Source organism: Gobius niger, assembly GCF_951799975.1.
Source record: "Gobius niger genome assembly, chromosome: 7".
NCBI classification, from domain to species: Eukaryota; Metazoa; Chordata; class Actinopteri; order Gobiiformes; family Gobiidae; genus Gobius; species Gobius niger.
In genome coordinates this window covers 32,184,791-32,207,126 of record NC_136858.1, presented here as the reverse complement: position 1 = coordinate 32,207,126, position 22,336 = coordinate 32,184,791, and the positions used below count along the sequence as shown (strand labels likewise).

At 40.4% G+C, this 22,336-nt stretch overlaps 1 protein-coding gene across 1 annotated transcript in view; it reads left to right on the top strand.

The window, feature by feature from the left end:
- Positions 1 to 21,764, top strand: part of thada (THADA armadillo repeat containing) — a 133,232-nt gene extending 111,468 nt beyond the window's left edge. Inside the window, exons 37-38 of the mRNA XM_079560560.1 lie at positions 19,105 to 19,283; positions 21,174 to 21,764. Of these exons, the coding sequence (XP_079416686.1) occupies positions 19,105 to 19,283; positions 21,174 to 21,503 (509 nt within the window). The 3' untranslated portion in view covers positions 21,504 to 21,764. The remainder of the gene's footprint in view (positions 1 to 19,104; positions 19,284 to 21,173) is intronic.
- Positions 21,765 to 22,336: the final 572 nt, after the last annotated feature.

Below are 22,336 nucleotides of genomic sequence, written 5' to 3'. Positions count from 1 at the left end.
GGATATAGTTAGACATCGCTGTTCGTGCTGTGGGTGGTGATACTTACCATAGTGACAACTGTTCAAAAAAAACTATTATCTGTTATTCACTTATTGCCCAAAATCTTGGAATAAATCGCAATCTGGGAAAGAGGAAAACAGCAATTACAAAACATGAAGTGGTTACATGTCTTTTTCTTTTTTTATAACCGGTGACCTGATTGTGGGGAAGCCAACAGACACATTTAGCACATTTTTGGTCTGTTTTATAAAGACTATGCTAGGGTTGTCCTATGATCATTTATATATCGACGTATCGTTCAACAAAGATAAACAGATAAACAATACATTTTGGGCTCAAAATGATTAACGATATTATTGACTCTAACGATACTGGATACAGTCAACTCTCAGGCATAAAAAAAATGACAGTTCTAAAAGTGCATTATCATATCAAATACCACACAATCAGCAATAAACATGAAATATAATGCAACTCAATTTGCTTCTGTTAGAAATCAGTTTTACAAAGAAAAAATAGGGGGGAAATGCGAATAAATGTACAGACTATGAATATCGAGCCCAAAATTATGTCGTTTATCTGTTATTTATTGAGCGATAAGTTGATATAGTAATTATCGTGACAGCCCTAGTCGTGGGAAAAATCTTAGGTCGTAGCTGAAAATCGGAGGTCTTAGATCATACAGTGAAACAGGGACAAAGATTTAAAATAGACCAAAGATGAGCAACGACATCAGGCAGTGTCTGATATTTTAGAAGGCTAGTCGTAGAGTGAATGATGAAGGGCTAAACGTCCAAAACGTTACACTTGTGGTCCCAAATAAACTGGTGAGCGCAGTCTGTGCGGATCTTTGGTCTTTTTTTCTATAGTCGTAGAGTGAGCCTCCTCTCGCTGCAGAGAGGATCTCTGTCTGTGTCCCGTCAACACATCAGCGCACACCGCAAGCCGCCAGAGTCACAAGCAACATAAGCCGGGCACGAGCGGGTCCGACTCTGCATTTTACAGGACTTTCCCTGCACTTTTCCGAGGAAATAAACATTTCCTGAAACTGCTACAACTTTGGCCGTAGCTACGATTGTCATTTGAACGATCACAAGGTGGAGAAGAGTGCAGCTCACAATTTTACCATCCCCACGCCGTGCAATGTGACATCTAAAAATCGTATAACACAAAAAAAACGCTCAGTATACACCAGGCATAAGACATGACTGTAACTTTATCGGGACGTCTCCACCTCGTCTCCATGGACACGTTGATTGAAGCATAATTTGAGATTTAAACAGGTTAGGTCCTCATCCAAATCCATTCTTTGGCTACCCACTGCAAAAAGAGCATTTTCTGTGTCGAGCTGGTCAGGTTTTGCATTGATGGCAACAGGATAGTCCAAAATGTGACGCAGTGTGCCTTTAAAGTCTATAATATCGTTGATTGTGATATTTTTCTTCCTGAATATAACTTCGCCACCTACATAATTTCTCCCTGGCCAGCCATTCCCGCAGTCTTTACCAAACACAGTCAGTCTTTACCAAACATGTCGGCTTATGGAAGTACCAGGAAATGAATAAAGCCCAAAAAAAAGCTCACAGAAGACTGAAACATTTCGAGAAACAATGTTCGCTCTGAAATACCTTCAACATGTGAGTGACCCACTACAAATTAACCTCACCCGGGTAGTAAGTACTTATTAGAATAAAAACAAACACCTCCAAGATAAATGCCAGATATTTTGATCCAAATGAAGTAAACTTTTCACATTTTTGACATTTACTTTTGGCTTTTTCAGTATCTCCAGAGAAAATCACCTGCCTCCTTCTGCACTAATGCGTTTAAAACAAGCTGCCAAAACAAGCACAGCTCTGCAGCAGATTTTTGTTGCCCTCCCGGTGGGAATATAGCAGTGAATGGGGCACTTGGATGGTAATTCTGTAATCTCATATGTGAATGAATGATCTCTGCCAGGAAAAGCCCCAATCTCTCCCGTTCATGAAAAACAACCAGGAAACCCTGAGGACATTACACCCTGCTGACTGTAAAAATAACAAACTTCACTTCAAGAAATATGTCATCGCTCCTCAGACGCAGCCCTGTTCTGTAATTAAAGCCTCACAGGGCCATGGTTAGCTTTACCCAAACTTCATTTAGGCTGGAGTTATTACATACTGTACTCACTGCATGTGTTTATCCGATTGAGTGTCACCAGGGCTGTAAACCCATATACGAGACTTTTTTTGAATGATGTTACAAGAATGTGAGTGGTGTGGGCTGTGAATGCTCAAAATGATTTAGACGTTTTAAGTGATGCTCCGACATGTATTGCTGGTACTTTGTTTTTATATATACATTTTTGGACCGAATATTTGAGTTATGTGTACAGCCTAGACTCAAGGCTATGTTTTTGAAATACAACAATCTTGCACTGCAAACATTTAGGCCAGGCATTGGTAAACGGGAAGACATCTCTGATAAAGAAACATATCTTAGCATAGTTTGGGGCTCTGTGTTTTGGTGAACTGTTCATCATTATTGCACATATTCTTTTTGTCCTATAACGTGTACAGTAGTAGTAATAGTATTGGGGTAGTTGTAGAAGAATAATCCTTGTGCTCCAAATGATACATTATAAATGAAGTATCATATAGTGAAGCTAAATCGTCGACTGGACTGGGTTTGGTTACCGTAGTTGAGGACAGAAGCTTCAGTGAGTAGAAGCGAAACGTCCTCACCTCAACCAACCCAGTCCGGTCGACGCTTTAGCTTCACTACGATGAAAACTTTCTGAACGAATGAGAGCCTTCACAAACATAAGTGTAGTCATTCTTTTTAACACATGTCACAGTTGTGTGTCTGCAGAGGCAAAGGCAATGGACCTTATTCATGGATGTTCACTACACGTTCTTACTCAGAAATTTCTTCTTAAGGCCTTCTTAAGAATGTTTTTGGCATTCACAAAAGTTGTTCTTAGCTGAAAACATTCCTCTCAAAGTAGGGCTGAAACAACTAATCGATTAATCGACAACTAATCGATAACTTAAATGTCAACTATTTCAGTAATCGATTAATCATTTTCTAGTGAACACAGACTAAAATAGAGCAAAAATGACATGACAATTATGTATTTTGGATGAAAAACTACTTTATTTTTAAAGTGAGGGTCTGCAGTGTTTTGTACATTGTAAATTTCATAAATATCTGTCTTTGTCTCGTCCAATCAGAAAGCTGAATTAGCACAAAGAGCCTCCTACAAATGTTTACTTTATGTTTACTCCATCAACCTGTCCTCAAGCGCTGCCACTTTAGCTCTATGTGGTCAAAAAATTGAAAAAATACAATTTCCATGCACCTTTCACAGCCAATCGATTAATCTTGAAAATAATCGGTAGATAAATTGATTATCAAAATAATCGTTAGCTGCAGCCCTATCTCAAAGAACAAATCCTAAGAACAGTCTGGAGGACTCGTACGCCCAAAAAATTATCCAGTTCTGTACAAGATCATGTTCCTGATGGAACCCAACCTTCTGAGTCATACACTTTTGTACATACAATTTTTATTACTTAATTCCAGAATGGAAATATAATTATAATAAATGACAGATGCCTTTATACAGAAATAAGTTGGTAATATCACTTTTATTAATGGCAAGTAAAGTATCAATGTATTACTGCTAAAACATTTGAATGCCACTGTTCACAAATAATGCAGCATTAATTGCGCTGCATGAATGTTATTTGATTGAAGACAAACGTGGTCCTCGATCCCGCAAACCTCATGTGCTAAGCTAAGCTGAGCTAACCAGGTGGAGTGTTACATGACCGCCTCATCTATTTAAAGAAACAGGCCACCGTTTTTCCATACTGAGATATGTTCTTACCTGAGCTTCGACAAGTTGATGCGTACCTGTCTGGTCTGTGTGCGTGCCCGTGGAAGAGCTTGGTCGCTTCTAACTTCACCCCGTTTGGAGCGATAGGAATATATAGTTCTATGGCTGGGAGAGGCCAAATGCTAACAACATCTTTGGTCATTTTGCGTGACTGAGGGCACACACAAAGATCAGACAGGTACACATCAACTCGTCTAAGCTCAGGCAAGAACATATCTCAGTATGTAAAAACGGTGGCCTGTTCCTTTAAGGGACTGACAGGCGGGAAAAGGAGGAAAACCCTTTAGAGATTTACAGGTTAAATCTATTATCTAATACCTCCAGAAAACACTTATATTTATCACATATATTTATGAGTGCTCCATAGTGGTAGAAGTACAATATATCATATAAATGCCTATACTTAACTTTGGAATGGCTAAAATAGCATGTATGTTAACTTTAAAATTCTAATTGACAGGAAAAAGTAAAAGTTCATTCTGGTTTCATGTTAGACAGTGAGGAAAAACAAATGCAAATGTGTCTTTTATAAAGTGTATTAAAAAAAGAGTATGTAAACATCTGGTTCCCACTGTATTTGACTCGTCCCGCTTCACCGCCTCTAGACTTTGAGGCGCTACACAGAGCCCCATTATCTTCATGAGCTTATCTTAACTAAATTTGCCTTACACTTTTCAACTGTAAACTTTCTCCCTCCCGCCGAGTCAATATGCAAATGATGCGGATAGTCACACGCCGCTCTTAATGGCCTTCGGCAAACGTTACAAAGGTGTAAGCCCTCTGTCGTCTGCTCAACAATGGCGGGATAAAAGGCAAAGATCACTCGTTTGTTTCCCTCCAGGGCCACCGTAGTGTCACCATGCTGGGACTGTCCCCTGCATAAGAAGCGTTTGGGAGATTAGCCCGCTCCTGCATATAAAAGTGAAGGCTAGTTTAAACACGTATCCTGGCTTTCCTCGTCTTAGCTTCCTTATATGTAGCTCAAAACAATGGAGACAGTATAAACTAGGCCTGGAGGTCACTGTTGGTGGTGCATTCACATTTGCAGAGCCTTAAGCAGTTTGAAAATGCATATTATTTGGTAGTTTCTAAAAGTAGATTAGATTAGACTGGATTTTGGACTTGGACTGGTTTAATGATTTCCTCTGGTTAAAGGCCCTATACTTGTTTTTTTTTGCGTACATTTGCATACATAGTTCCAAACTCACTCCTAACTTTCAAAGAGCAAACAACCAGATGCAGTTTCACCATTGATGAAAAGATTATTTCACTAGTTCTGAGATGTTTCTGATTCAATAATTGTTTTACTTTATTTCAGGTTGATTTGTCTGCCAATGGAGTGACAGTTTTACTTTCTTATTTCACTCTAACTTACCTTAGAACCAGTCTGAAATGTCATCAAACAAGCAAAGTAATCTTGGTCCGATCAGGAAAAAGGTTTAAATGAGTGAAAATCACACAAAACAAAAATATTATTATCAATTCTAGTGATTTAAACCCATGCTTGATATTTAGTTTTTGTGGTTTGCCACATTTCTGTCACTTTTTCTAAATTTTTTCGTCACTTTTTCGTCACATTTTTGTCACTTTTTTAATCACATTTTCATCACATTTTTGTCACTTTTTCGTCATTTTTTTGTCACTTTTTTGCAGCATTTTTGGCACTTTTTCATCACATTTTTGAATGTTTTTTGTTGCATTTTGGTCGTGTTTTCATCATTTAAGTCTCCTTTTTTTTTCAAGAAGGTTTTAGATTTGATTAAAGCCAGACTGGAGAACATGTGCTCTGCTCAGGTGGTGGTTAAGAAGTTAAAGATTATGTATGGAGGTTTGTTTTTGCTCGTATTTTTGAATGGATTTGGTTCCTGTGCCTATTTTAAGTGTGCTCTGCCTAAACTAAATAATGACTTTAAAACTGAGGTGGTTGTTTATCTGCTTGAAAGTTCTAATACTTCTCAACAACACGTGGGGATGCAGGTCTATAATTCAGCTCCCCTCACATATCCTGCTTGTTATTGTCTTCTTGCCTCTTCATATGCAGCCTCTCTCAGCCTCCCTGTGTTTCCCTGTAAGGCCACAGTCGTGCAGTCTGCCGTCAGGGCTCGGCGGCTGTTGTTTACGGCCCTATCGCTTCAGAGCGCAGAGAGAGGGAGAGGTGTGAGCTGCTTCAGACGGAGGTGACGAGCTCTGGCCCTTTGATATGGAGCCAGAGAGATGTGGGAACAGAGACACAAGCCGCTGTCACATACGAAAGAAAAACACACAACGCTGCCCTTATACGACGGCACTACAGTGGGACCACCGCTTCTCAGGATGACGTGGAGAGTTTACAGTTTTGGTTCGCATTCGGGGCGCATGATTAAACAGTACTTATTTAGCACACCCAAAGTCGAGTTCTTATGAATGTTTGGACATATGCTTATGTTGGAAAATGCAGGAGATTGTCGAGTTGAAGACTTTGTGATGAAGCTACTCTGACTGGTCTAAATGCCACAATTTTCATATAGGATTAGTATATTTCTTTCAAGTACACATGCTGCCTTCTTATATTTGAGTTTGTTGATGAATATTTCTGTTCTAAATCCTGTTTAAATCTCTTAAAAGCCTGGGTTGCTGCTCTGTTTGACTGTGATCTTTCTCTGAGCGCCTCTCGCTCCATTTTTAGCCTCCAGACTCTTTAAAATGCTAAACTTGGATTTATAGATGCACTCTACACAGTATACTCTGTTTAAGGGACTTCAGAAAGTGAGTTTCATTTTCACTTTTATAGATCTCGGCTCAAGGGCAACAATGTACCGTGAAACAAATGAATGGGTCTGGAGCAGTGAAGGCTTTCTGCTTGTTTAGACTTGGCTCAGTTTGGACTGAGATCGAGTTTAGACCTCCTTCAGACCAGGTTGAATTTCGTGTTTCAAGTCCTGGATGAAATCAAACTTTCACACTGGTTTAGTTCAAGCTTGAACTTGTTGAATTCCTTATTTTAGACCTGTTGAATTTTATCCCAAGTGTACGTCTAGTCAAGTTCAGTCTGGAGACCCTTTTTAGTTTTACTCAAAAAGTCAAATATTTTCTTCAGTGGTGTAATGACCACGTGTGACTGATACTGAAGGCACACATCAGCTAAAGACATGTATGTTGAAAATGAATCCAAGACACCCAGACCTTTAAATGCAAGCTTTTTATAGCTGTTTGAGTGCCTAAGAAAGTAGTTTCAACACCTCTCAATCCAAAAGTAGCTTGTAATTAACTTACTATAGCAATGTATATTAGTTGCTTCTATTCCAGGTTTCCCCAAATGGTACATAGAGTAAAAATACTGATTTGTGGCTGATAACCTGTTCAAACCAATGCGGTGATGGGGAAATAGCCTTTACTGTAGTTAAGGCTCCTCTTCCCGTAGCCGTGGCCATCAGTGGAGCCATTGTCCCAAGCAGGAAGAGAAAATCTAATTTAACTTGACCCCTCTTCAACCAACAAGCGGCATCTCACCGTCCCCCCGAATACCACAGGACTAACAGGGTCTGAAATCAAACTCCAGCTAACTCCCGCTGCTGCAGCACTGGGCTCTGAGGATCAGGGCCGAGCGTCCTATAGGAAGCAGGGATTACACTCACTGTCATTGAGATGGATGGGGTTATATGTGCAGATTTAAATTGGAAACATATTGGAAATTGAAGGCGTTTGACCCCTGTTTTTGTGCCATATTCATTCAGCCTGACGCGGAGAGGGGGGTGGTTGCTTTTTTCTTTTGTTAATATGTTTGCTGTCATCTTTGCTGTTTCTATATTTAAAAACAATACAAAACAAAAAGAAAGTTCCACGCTTTAAAGGCACACTGCATAACATTTTCGACTATACTAATACAAAACAGGCTTCTAATGACCAGAGACAGTGAAAATGCTATGTATGCTGTGAGTAATCAAAGAATGGATTTGGATGAGGACCATACCTATTTGGATCTCATATTTGGCCGCCTTTAGTCGACATCTCCATGGAGACGAGCTGGTTTATAGAATAAAAGCTTGTGTTTTATTTCATGTATTGGGTGAAATGCTAAGCGCTGTGGCTTTATCGTTCCAAACACAAGCTTACGTGCACAATTACAGTTACACACCCCAACCTAGTGACCTCCCAGTTTACACTGCATCGCTTTTCTGTTATTAGTTTTTGTGGGTCAGCTCAAAGCTGTTTTCCCAAACAAGCTGAGAAAGATTTGGAGACTGTGGAAACTCAAGGGGAGGCAGCACAAATAAGCAGGTGTTTACAGACATTTACTCATTGGTCATACTAGAAAAAATATGTTGAATGTGTTACTATTCACACCCAATTTTGAAATGTGGAATGTATAAGCATTGCAAACTTGCCTATAATTCAAATGTGTGTTGCTTTTCTTTAATGTAGTGCACTTGAAGCAGAAATTCAGACCCAGGATTAAGGTCTGAAGTGGATGTTCTCAACAACTCTTTATTTTATTTGTTCTTTTGCAAAGGATATTGTCAAATTACTGCAGTCTTTGCCATCTGCTCATTGCAACCATTCAATTTGTGCCGAATGTCCTATAGACTAGAGGGGACTAGTTATGCCCAGAACACATAGCACAGGACCTTCTTATTGCACGTTACACTAATTAGTATATTGTTGAAATGTCCCCCCTCTAACTGTGTGCCATTACCAGCAGTGGATTAGGCAGAGACCTTGACAGTTGGGTAAACCGTGGCGCAGTGCAGCTGGGGGGTGTCAGATGTCCCGTCAACAGAAGAAGGGTGTGTGTGTGTGTGGGGACATTTCGGCGGGATGTCCCTGAGTGAAATAAGAGAAATCCTATAAACACTGACCACCACAGCACACATAACTGTACTGCTGTTTTCCACGGTCTGTTCTGCCTCATCAAATACTGAAGGAAGAGGACGAGATCACGCTGTTTTCACTGTAGCTCGGACAATATGACACAATATGAGCAGGATTCATTCAACTCTGTAGGGTCCCCACTTAACATCAGTGTTAATTTTGACAACACATTTTATTTTAGTTTTAGTCTTAGTCTTTTGACTAAAATGTAATGTAATTTTAGTCGAGATTTAGTAGAAAAAATGTTTTCAATTTTAGTCTAGTTTTAGTCGACTAAAATTGCATGTCAATTTAGTCGACTAAATTTAAGACTAATTTAGTCGACTGCATTTATAATATTCATTCTAATCATATTTAATCTTGTTCCTCTGCTTCATGGAGCTGCTTCCACATGAACAAAGCTCAGAGCTGATCCTTTGGCAGAGGATTTACATGATCTGAGGATCTTTCAGACGGTCAATAGAAGCTTGGATGATTTTAGTCTCTCCCTTTCATTTTTATTTAGTCTTATTTTAGTCGACTAAAATATCTTTTAGTCATAGTTTTAGTCTCATGAAAAACTTTTAATTTAGTTTTAGTCCAATTTTAGTCGTCAAACATATCACTTTGACTAAAATTAAGACTAAATATTTTAGTCGACGAAATAAACACTGCTTAACATTTCTCATTTTTAGCATTAAAGTACCGAAATCAATACAACCAGCAAAGAATTTCTCAGAATTTTCCCCCACCACCACTAAAAACATGTACAATAGACCGGGATGAATGAGAGTATGTTTGAGAGTGTGAGTGTGTGACAACGGATGGAAATGTCTGGCAGAAACAGCTCCTAGTTTTGGAGTTTGGACGAGATTTTTGTTTGTTAGATGATACTGGAGGAAAACATTTGGGTTTGTTTGAGCTTAGGTTTGTATTGAAGGTCTGTCCAAGTTCATGAATCAGCTACATGTATTTACAATCTATAAACAAACAAGTAATAGGACTCCAGAAAGGAAAGGTTTATACAGTAGATCTTACTTGATAAACTGTTCACTCCTTTTATAAATTAAATGGATTATCAATAAGAGCAAGTGTATCCCTGAGCCTTAGAGAAACAAGATGCTGCTGTTTAGGCCAGACTTCAGGAAGCATCGTGGATAGGTGCGAGATGGAGGCGCCAAACAAAAATATTTTTTACAGCCTTGACTTCCTCTGATGAGACCAAAAACAAGCTCAGAACAACTTAAAACAGGAAGCAACCACGTATTACAACTACAGCCTCTTCCTCAAGCTCCATGTGGACGCAACAATGCAAAGATTCACCATTGATTTTCTGCCGGGAGTCAATCTTTTCAGGGCGCTTTTACTCAAGGAAACGATGTAATTGCCCATGCGACCGTTTTACTGCCGCATTACCATTGAAATAATAGCCCAAAATGTCAGGGAACTCGGCGCATTAGCATTAAAATGATGGCTGCAGATGACAGTGGAAGTCTGGGCCCATGCAGCATGTAAAGCACAGGCAGAGGTTGGCTCGGAGCGGGTCAAATACAAACGGGTGACTCCACAGGGGGCCAGACTGAAGGGGCCTTTGATCAAAAACCATTAGCTTTGTACTACAGGGGACACTGGCCTCAGCTGTCGGCCTTTTCATATATATTGTTTCTAAAAAATTAATGGGTTTACTATGTTCCCAAGAAGGACAGATGTTGTTTTTTTCCCCCCCTTCTTTCCATTTGCTGAATCTGACTTTATCTTGTTTCATGACATTTCTGACTGGTTACTTGAAGTAGGGAAGGAATGGAAAGGGAGTTTATTTGTATAGTGCTTTTCACATGACACAAGTCCCAAAGCACAACACGTACAGTAGTGTTTTTTTTTTAAATAGTTTTTTGTGCTCATGTCAGGAAGAAATATTTATGTTGCAAGTCATATGGTCTACACACAACATGTTTTTGCTTTTTTTCCCCCTTTTTCACCCGTTCCCTCCAACCTGTTCGCCCCCCACCCCCCCACCCCCATGCCACACATCTCAAAACCCAGACAAAACACGGAAAACTGAAATTAAAATAGATACATCACAGCTATGGCAACAACACTATGATTTTTTTTTATTTTTTTTTAATGAATAACCGCTCACTTAGATTACAGTACAGTAGTGTCAGAGATTTGTTCTGATTCACTCCACACACGGTGGCGGTAAGCTACGTCTGCAGCTTCAGTTTCACCTCGAGTAGACCGACAGTCGCGACTGCACACATATGTGCCAACAGTCCCCCTGACTGCCACCAAAACCTACATGGACATGAGGAGAACATGCAAACTCTAAACAGAAAGGCCCCATCCAGGTGGGAATCAAACCCGGGACCTTCTTGCTGCTACGCCAATAGGACATTTTACCTGTCCCATTGGCAGTTGTACAATAGGAAACTATTATATTTTCGATGAACTTGTGCTAGGAAACATGAACTGGTATTAAAATAAAGAGTATCTCTAATAGTCTAATATGGGAATGCTAAATAAAACCAAAAATAAACACAGTGTAGTTATAAATCAAATACCCAAATCAATCTTAACTCGTCAAAACATCTCACAATGAAATGAAAGTGAATTTGAGTCACTTACACCAATCTAGGTTTTGGCAGCGCGTGTAAACACGCCACGCCCGATTGTGGCCATGAGCTCATTTCCTTCCGTTCTCCCGCACTCACAAAAACGCTTTCATTCATCCAGGCCTCAGATGGGACCCTATTGTGCATGTTTTAGTGGTAGAGGAAATAGTAGCACCCAGGAGAAACGCGATCTAGGAAGTGAAGGAAGAGATTGATGCAGGTGAAGCACTTTCCTGTACATCCTCTCTTCTCCCCATCACCCCCTTCTCTCTCTGTGACACATGACATGTTGTGTACTTCAGGCTATACTGTAAGCAAACTAGGTTACTCCACCACTCCGGTGCTTATAATGCTTCACTGAGAATGGCCTGGAAATATGGGCACGTCAGCTGAGGTTACAACAGCCACACCTTTTTGCTTTTAAGGGAAATATCAACACAGTTTCAACATCATTTTTTTCCCCCCAACACTTTGAGTAGTTACTTTGCGGTGTGACATTAAGTACAATTTTCCTCCTTGTTTTGCGCCAGAGAACATTAGTTGTTAGTGTACTGAATCACATACTTTCATGAGTGGATTTTCTGACTGTAAACACTACATGCTAATGGGAGGAGAGGGAGAGAGAACTTACTATTGCAACCATATGTGAATGTTGGGTTCATTTTATTTTTACACAAGATCCTGTTTAGGGCTGAACAAAATATCAGCAAATTATTGTTTTTGCAATATTAGGTGATACAAATCATTGAGGTTTTCCATCTTAGAAGACTTATATCAATAAATAAAAGTGACTTTAAAATGTTTGTATTTGTAGTTGGTGTATATGTTAAAATGACTTTTTAGATCTTTTTTTTTTTTTTTTACTATGATCCAATGTTGTTTTCTCATCAAAAACATAACTGAAATTCTGTTTTGAGCCACTCCCATATTTTGGAGTAATTTTTGAATCTTCTCCCAAGAAGCTCCTCCTGAGCCCCTACGTATCCAGGAAACACCTCTCACCTAATCAGAGGTGTAGAGTAGCCAATATATTTACTCAAGTAAGAGTAACGTTACTTTGAACAAATTTTACTCAAGTACAAGTACAGTATTCACCTGTTGTAGCACTTTGAGCTTTCTTTAAAATGTAATGCAATATTAATAAAATGTATTATTATTATTAGTACCCTCCTGGAACCGCCACCTTAACGTGGTGGAGGGGTTTGATCAGCTGAATGATCCTGGGAGCTCTGTTGTCGGGGGCTTCGTGCCCCTGGTAGCGTCTCCCATGGCAAACAGGTCCTTGGTGACGGGTCAGACAAAGAGCAGTTCAGAAGCCCCTTATGAGAGACCAACAGGCCGGTTAGAACCATGAGGCCGTCCTCCTTTGGACCCACCACCTGCAGGAGGAGCCATAAGGGGCTGGTGCAGTGTGATTTGGGCAGCTCCAACAGCTGCCCCCTCGACCCGGAAACGGACAAGTGGAAGAAAATGGATGCGTGGATGGATGGATTGTTAGTAGTGGTAGTAGTAGTGACCCAAATAATGACTCAGGTAAAAAAAAAAGTACTTGAGTACTGGGAGTAACTGAGTAAATGTTTGAGCAAAAAAATCAGATTTATTTTCAGTGACGCCATAAAATGTGTGAAACAAAACATAAAATCATGTGGAAATTGTGATATTTACAAAGAAAATTCCAAGAAAATGGCATAAAGTTACTGAAAAAAAAAAATAATTAGAAAGAATAAGGTGCACGAGATGACCTACATCTATTTTATTGATCAAAATGAAGCATTTGCCTCTTACTCATAGTGGAAAAAGTACTGATTATTTTTACTCAAGTAAGAACACAGCTACAGTAACTCATTGTAATTTTACTCAAGTAGAAGTAAAACGTACCATATGATAAAACTACTGTAAGAAGTACAATTTCTTTAAAAAGTTACTGTTCATGTAAGTGAGTAGTACCCGCCTCTGCGCTTAATCCTCTCATTGCAAGGTAAACACATTATAAGCTAATGGGAGGGGCTTATGGGTAACTCGCGAAGAGGAACAGGAAGTGAAAAGACTGGATATTTTGTATCCAGTATTTTCTCACCAACAAAGTGTTAGATAGTGAAAAAAAGATGATTGCCAAAGACCTGCAAAAAGAATAATGCCCCCACTTTAAAGTTTTGAATGGAACTAGTCCTGCAGTAAGTCACGGACCTCATACAAATGTACATGTAAAGTGCACACACCGATGTCCATGGCCTATAGACCCATCCAAATAGACCCCACAGTGGAGTGATTTAGGTCCCATCACTTTTATTTTCTGGCTTTTTTAAAACACAGTGAGATGTGTGAATTTAGTTTATTATTTTATTTGTTTTTGACTGTTTTGGATTATCTTGATTCAAGACTTACGGAGCTAAAGCTTGTTTTTGCTTGACTCTCTGTGCAGCATTTTGGAAACGTCTCCGTCTATAAAACGAGCTTCACAAATAAAGTGGATTGGGTAATTCGAAGCTGTTGTAGTTAATCTTCCTCTCACATCTTGCCCTGCTAAATTCCAGTAAGCACCAGCAGATGTGATCAAATGCAGAAAAATGCCCCCTCCGACACGACTAGCACAATACAACCACATGCCAGCGCACTCTCTCAATAAGAGCGCCTCGCCTCCGCACTCATGCCGGTAAGTGTGTGAAAGACTATCCCCTTGAGAAACGCTGCGAAATCGCCGTTTAGTGATGTGTGAAATGTTTTCGAAGAAGCAGATAAATCGAACGCGGCTAAAGTTTCCTATTATGCGCCTTAATGCCGGGTTTGGGGAAGGAGGGGTCCGACTGTAAAAAGGCCTGACATCAAGGGAGTGCTGGTTCTTGTGAAAAGAATTTGTCACTCAAGCTCCTAAACTCCTAATTCTCCTCTAATACGGGACAATCGCCGCGCTATAATGTTCCCCTCGCCCGATTTCACGCCTCTCTCTGAAGCGAAAAACAATCCGGCTGTTTTTTTTATGTGCGTAAAGGTTCTCAGATTGTGGTTAGAGCATCACAAAGTGGTACTGTGGAATCCTTGTGTATTTTTTTGTTTAATTTGTACAGATTCTGTCCTGTTTAGTTTAGTTAGCTTAGTTCTGTTTCCTGAATGGCCTCCTTGTGGGTGATGATAATCCATATTTATCCCCCGGTTTTGACTTGCGGAATGAGAGGCTTCCACATTTATTCCGCCTGATCTTGCCTTGATATTTGCCTGTGTTTGGTTAAAGTTTAGCATATGGCTGTAAATGCGTGTTTGGGTCGCTGCTCCCGACCCCTCCCTGGTTTTCCCATAGTGGTATTGTTTGCTGTTGTTTTGACTGGGGGCTCGTCAGGCCTTTTGAAGTGCGTGCTGGTATCCTGGTGTCAGCTGCAGGGGATGGTCGAGGTGGGACAGCAGCTACTTGGGACATGTAGGAGTGAAGGAAGTCGGATCTTGGTCTATCTTCATCCCCTCCTCACGACCCTCTCTAATTAATTATAAATCTAATTGTAAATGGCAACTAAAGTCCGAATGTCCATGCAATTCCCTATATAGTGCACTGTATCGTGTTTGTGCCATTTTATACGCCATTTTTCAATCGCTGTTGCATCTTTTTCATGAATGAACCACTTAAAGGGATATTTCAGGATCTTTGACACAGGGCCTCATTTCCTAGTTATCCAGAGTGTTGTTGATTTCTGGAGATATTTTTTTTTGTAATTCATGCAGTTCTTATATTTGAAGAGTTTCGTGGCGCTAGGCTAGTGCAAGGCTAATACATTTCTATGGTATCAGCTACACTGCATTAAAAACAGTCTTACTCAATCCACAGTGCACCTGAGGCAAATCACTTATAACACCAGACTAACCATATAAATGTCTGTTGATAGAATAATTTTTGGAATATAACTGACCTTGAACATGAATGACCGCATTTTGAGGGACTATTTTCAAGCAGATCACTCCGCCGCCACGTAGCTTATACAACCACGAAGCTAATGCTGCTCAAATATAAGTTATTGTAAATGCAAAATTATTCTATCGACACAGACACATGGTTAGTCTGGCGTTATAAGTGGTTTTCCTCAGGTGCACTGTGGAGCGGGTCAGACTGTTTTTAATGCAGGCTAGCTGATACCATAGAAATGTGCTAGCCTTGCACTAGCCTAGCGCCACGAAACCCTTCAAATATAAGAACTGCATGAATTACAGAAAAAAATATCTCCAGAAATCAACAACACTCTGGATAACCAGGAAATGAGGCCCTATGTCAAAAATTCTGAAATATCCCTTTAAATGTAAATTGTTACGATGAAAATTGGCAAATGTTGGCTGCTTACCTTTAGCTTGAGCTGTTAACCTCTTAACCCCCACATGAACAGAGCACATTTTCTCCATTTGGGCTGACCTTACCCAAATCTAAAAGTTTTTTGACTGGAGAGCTATAGGCCAGGGTAACGTCTCATTTGAAAGCTTAGACCAACAAAACTGATCTTAACAGATCTTTCTCCTTGCATTGTTGCCGTTTTGGCGTCACTTTTTTGTGTTCTTTTTTCGTCACAATTTTACCACTTTGTTTGATCACTTTTTTGTCACAGTTTTGCCACTTTTTCCATTGCTTTCTTGTCATTTTTCGGTAGCCCTTTTGTCACATTTTTGTGGCTTTTTCGTTGCTATTTTGATGCTTTTTTTCAAGAAGCTTTTAGATTAGAGAGGTATATTATTAAAGAGGTTTAATTATCCATTGTTTCCCTCTCAGGCTAAAAGGCAATTATCCAGGCCGTTATTTTATTTTTTTCCATTCAGATAAAATCCTATGTTTACAGTTCATTATCCATAAATGAAACTGTCTCTTGAATTTGGTCGGGCTTCACAGGTATTGCAGAAATCCATTGTCACCGGATTTTAGCAAACTCATAGTAGATGTAGTGCACGACAAGATAAGATACGATAATCCTTTACTGATCTCACAACGGAGAAAATGCGACGTGTACAAACCGCCATTGTAAAGGATGGACATTGAGACACAGCCTAGTTTTTATGACCATACCAGTGGCCAAATCCGGCTCCTTTCTTATAATGTGTGTGAAGTTCCACTGTAGTCTAATACATGTTGTACCAGATTGCTGTCTTGTCCAGTAAAGCTGATAGGGATTGCTAGATCAAAGGCAGACACAGAGCTGATAACTTAAAGAGCCTGGATCACACAGCAGCGACAGTGGACCCTCACACAAAGTCTTGCCCAAAGGCGCTCAGTCAGTGTCTGTCAGGCATCAAACTCCTGTCAGCTGTTCGTCAACACAACCTCTCAAGGCTCTGAGTGATTTCACACTTCAATGTTCAAGCCTTGTTGTCGGCCACATGAAAGACATTTATTAGCTGTAAACAGTCACAAATTGTAGTTGTGCATTTAGCCTGTTTGCTTGTACGCTTGTGTTAACTTTGTTTTATCAACTATATTTATTTTGTATTGCTTAAAATGGTAGCGCCTTCATCATAATCCAGAGATGGGAGTTTTTGAATGTGACACTTTGTTGGTTCCAGTCCGTTATCAACAAGTTGTGTTTTTTAGCAAAGAGCCTTTAATCTTTGAACCTAGAAAATGAAAGAACCAAAACTTATTCGCTTTTCCCCATTATCTTGTGTTATTGATGATAGAGTCAGACCACAGCAAAGCCTTCCTCAGCACAAAGATTCTCAAATTTTAGGTCAAGTTTTAGGTCAAGACCGGCCTTCTAAAAAATAATTTTCATTGCAAAAGTCGAGTCCATTAGTAATAAAATAAGCCCTTGCGCAAAATCAGTGTAAGCTACAAAACAGAGGACAGTAGCTGAATGTTGTTTCTGCTGAAGTCAAGCCAAATTATCACACTTGATTTAGGTAATGAAATGGTCAACTCACCACAGCGTTAGGGAGGTGTGGAGTGAAGTCCGAAAAAGGCAAAAATATTGTAAAACCTTTCAATGGCATTCCAAACGGCATGCACTGACGACGAGGGGCGGGAGTACGAGTCACCTGGCAACTTCCAACATGCACTTCTTTGCATATGTGTGTCTAAAATGTAAAAAAAAAAAAGTGATCTGAGGTTCTGTGGGTCCTGGAGGATGTTGTAATTAACAATCTTCACTTATGTTGGCAAATATGACAGCAGGGCATGAGTAATGAAGCTTCAGCGCAAATTCAACTTGGAAGACGTACCTGCAGCCATCATTCATCACCTCAACCGAAGCCTTTACCAATCAGCCAATCACGGCCCCAGCTCAAGCCGCACCTTCGCATCAGCCAATCATCGCAGCTCCTTTTTCCTGCTTCAGCCATTCATCCCCAGGATCCCCTTCTTAAAGGGGCTGGATGCAAGTTGGCCATTTTATATTCACTACTGCCACCTCAGGCCATATGTGTAACTGCACCTTCTATATTAAGCTCGTGCATGACGGCACTTCGGACCCGAAGTAACACCTTTTTGAGTGACAGTGCAGGATTTTAGAGGCAGTTGTGGTGAACAGGTCTAGGCTCATTCTACACATTAGGACATGGCTGGAACATGTGGGGGGAGAAAGATACTTAATTTTAACATTTTTAAACTCCCTATAGTCCCTTTAAGCTCCCTGTTTCCAAGCACAGCGGTTTCCCAGCTGTGCTTGCAACCCTCCTCTGCCCCTCCTCCGCCTGGCCTCTCCTTGGCTTGTCATCGTCATTAACTGGCTGCCCCGGGTCTCGTCCTACCACCACCAGTGTCCAGGCTCCAGGGGAAGATGCTGGCTATCATCCATCAACGCTATGTATTCCATATCATTCCTGCAATCTTCCGCCAGGGTCTCAGCCCCAATCATGATTCACCTTCAATAAAACCTTCCTAACGCATTGTGTCTCTTCAGGTCTTTTCAGGTTGAAATGTTATATCTTCGTGGCCCATTGCTCATTATATACAAGATTATCTGGGAACCATAACTGAAGAAAACATGCCAATGGAGGGGTATGAAAGGCACCTGATAGGCCTGGTGGATGAGTTGTGCAATTGTATTCAAATAATGGACTTCATGTTGGTTATATATTTCAGTTTCTATAGTGGGCCAGTGTGGTGCAATACGGGCCTTTTAAGTCATCTGTTCTGAATGGCCCAAAGGTTTATTGGCCCACCGGGAAAACTCCTGGTGCTCCCGATGTCCAGTCCAGCCCTGAACCACTGCTGAACCACTGCTGAACCACTCTTTAAAATCACGTCTCAGTGACTCAGAGCATTGTCATCTTGGGTTATGCCTGCGCCGTTACGGATTTTTAAAAATATCCATTGATGGAATAACCTGGTTCTTAGCAGTCGGCTGACCTCATTCTTTGGGCACATAGCGCCACGCAACTCCAGATCCAGGTGGCACGGCAAAGTAAATGACTTACCTGCAGGTCGTCACTCAGTGCTCACTTAACATTTTTCTAACCGCACCTGTTTTATAATTTCATATTTGGTTGACTAAGTGGATTTTTTAAAGCTTGAGCCATCGATGAAGTCGGCCACGTAGTTTCCGTTAAATCGCACAAACCTCCTTCTGTTCAGCCGTGGAAACTGGCTTATTTATAATCACTCATTTCGCTTTGAGCTGCAGACTTGAGTTAATTATTTTGTGTATACATGGGCACGGCACTCCACCAACACTTCCAGTAATGTTTTTCCCCCCTCGTTTAAAAGTGCGCCGTGCTTTGTGCGCAGCTTGAGTCAGAGAGGAGCTTGTCATATTCTAAACCTTTTGATTTATGGGGTTTGAACGTGTCGTGACTGAGCGATATGTGTTTATGATGGTCCGCAGATGTGTCCACTTCGTCAGTCTGTCCGCCCCTCGCCCTGGACTCTGCCGTGGGGATCCTGTGTCGGCTTCTCAAGCTGTGGGGAGCAGTCCCAGAGGGGGTCCTGGCTCTGACAGAGTGGCTCCTGGGGAGTGAGGAAGTGAAGCAGGAAGAGGACGAGGCAGGAGACGAGTCCAGTGTGGTATGTCATTGTTACTAACATACGTAAGCCAGGTTTGTCCTGTAAATCTGACTTAAAGGGATACTTCAGGATTTTTGACATAAGGCCTCATTTCCTAGTTATCCAGAGTGTTGCCGATTTCTGGAGATATTTTCTTTTGGAATTCATGCAGTTCTTATATTTGAAGAGTTTCATGGCGCTAGGCTAGTGCTAGGCTAGCGCATTTCTACGGTATCAGCGAGCCTGCATTAAAAACAGTCTGACACATTCCACAGTGCATCTGAGGCAAATCACTTATAACTCCAGACGAACGATATAAATCTCTGTGTCGAAAAATCCTGAAATATCCCTTTAAAGCCAAGCTGCGGAACAATCCAGGTTATGTGTTGCTATTCCATAAGAGAAACTAAACTGAAAACTTAAACAGCCATGTCTGCGATGTCAAACATGCCCGTAATGCTCAGCCAGACACCAGCAATGCTACAATGACGCATTTGGGAGAAAGCCATATAGTATGGCTTTACATCATCCAAGCTGTAACAGATATACATATATCACATTTGGATTGTGACCAGGGGACATGAGGCACTGAACTGAGGGTCCCAAGATGACTTCAAGATATCAAAAACTAAAAATGTACTGTATTTACTATTAAATCTTTAACATATGAACGCATACACAGTACTTGTGAATTGAGGTCACAAATACAGATTATTTAGCTATGTTTTATTTATTTATTCTGCTTGATTTTTATTCTAAACAACAGTGGGGGTTCCAGATTGTTTGCATATTCATTTTTGGGGTTGCGGTCTGAGAACTTTGGAAACCCCCCGATCTACATGGCAGAAGCTAAAATATTTATTCAAGTAAGAGTAGCTTTACTTTTACTCAAGAAGTAAATTGTAGTGATCAAAATAATCACTAAAGTAAGATTTAAAAAGTACCTTGGGAAAATATTACTTGAGTACTGAGTACCAGAAAAACAGAAGTAGATAAAACACAAACTACATCAGTTTTTTGTGTCTTATGTTATATTTTGCAACATAAATATTTACTCTCACCGGAAAGAGTAGCTATTTTTTTAAGACGACCAATACTTTATTATAATATTACTCAAGTAGAAGTTAAAAGTACCATTACATTAGTACAATTACTGCAAAATCATACTCAAATGGGACCCTAAAGTGGGTCGCGGATCTATTTTCAGTGGGTTGCGAACCTTTTCCAGTGCATTTCTTTCCGTATTTATCTTCAAAAAGTCTAGAAACATCTGAATCTGTAGAAGTTATATCTTGTTTTAGTCATAATTTCAGCTGAATTTTTTTTTTTTTTTTTTACATATGTTTATTTCAATATAGATTTATAAGGAAAATATTGTATTATTCATCTTATAATATAAGAAATTCAATTCTTATTTGGGTCGCTGCTTGGAACCCTTGAATTATGGTGAGTCCTGACCGTCTCCCAGTTGATAACCTCTGCTCCAGTTACTACCGACTTGTGACCTAGTTGAAATATACACATAATACAGTTTTGATGACCCGTCTAGTCAGTGTGCATGTAAACATTGTTTCTGTAAAGTCTACACAGAATTCTGCTGCTTCTAAGTGGGTCATTTAGGGTTTAATATGTCAACAGTGGGGTCAGAGATCACACATCACACTCTGGTACTGTTAGGCAGCTGACAGTCAGGTTCAACTCCGAGAAATACAGCCCTTGAGTGTGCTGTCAGTTCAAATACTACTTCAGTACTGAAACAATAAAGCTGGATTTGTGGCAGATCACTGTCTCTGTATGAATTATAGCCATGCTGAGATATGTTCTTCTATTATTTTGATGCTTTGTTAATGCTTAATGGTATAGTTCCTGTGTGTATCACTGATCCCAACAATACCCTGCATCTCTCCATAGGACGACGAGGACTTCCTGTTTGAGAAAGGCGATCTGAACTTGTGGGCGGAGCCGGTGCAGTGGGTGCTGCTCCTCCACAGGCACCTCAGATCTCTCGTTCAGACATTGGCTCATCCCCTGGACCCTGAATCTCCCGGTCTGGACCCGTCCCGAGTCAGCGCCCTTTCGGACCAGGCTCGAGCCCAGAGTCGCAGTGCCCAGAAGGCGCTGGCGTCACTGCCCGCTCTGCCCCAGTTCATCTGCCCCATGGAGCACGCAAGACTCGCCCTGAAACGCGATCGGGCTGAGCTGGCTTTAGAGGTGCTGCACAAACTAAACAGCCTACTATAAGCTACAGAGAAGGAGCTGGTCGATGAACTCATTGTACACAATATTCTAAATCAGCTTGTTATCAATGTTGAACCCTCTGGCAACACTGGGAGTAGCAGTGAAAGCAGCCGGAATATATTGTTTTTTAGAGTCTGTCATACTTCGAATATAAGGCTTTTAAGGTCAAAGTTAAACATTTTAGATTGAACATTTTATTCCACAAACTGAAAAGATACAAAAGAGATCTTTACACTTACAATGAGGGAATTACTGTAATTTCTGTATCAAACAATTTTTTGGTCAATTTTAAGTTTTTAATTGATGTGAAATATTTTTTTGTAAGTTTCATTAAAATGTCAAAAACAGTTCTACATGTTTTGATTGTGTGTTTGTTTCTGTAAACTGTAATTGCTGAAGCATACAGTGTGCTTCTGTCTCTTCCCTCTTAATTCATCCGGGATTGAGACTGGCTAAAGGAGTTCATTAGCGTTGGACCAGCAATGGCTTTGCGTGGAATGTCATAAATTTACTGTTACCATGGAAATCTGCCATGTTTCTGGGTTGTCCTTTGACTAATATTAGCTAAAAACAATATAAAAAGTGGAGAAAAGAGCCATGGATCATCTAACTCACTGTAGTGTCCAAATGTCCATGCATTAAAGCTGCATTATGCAACTTTTTACGTGGAAAAAAAAAAGTTGATATTTGTTGTGACCTTGTAGTGACCCAGTGGCTGTATGAGTGGTCAGCATGGCGCCTTTACTTTCCATCACAGTGGTCTCTTGGACGCTCCAGGACCAATTGTTTGGAATGTTTTCACTGCTGACGGACCCTCTCACCAGAAAACCTACAAA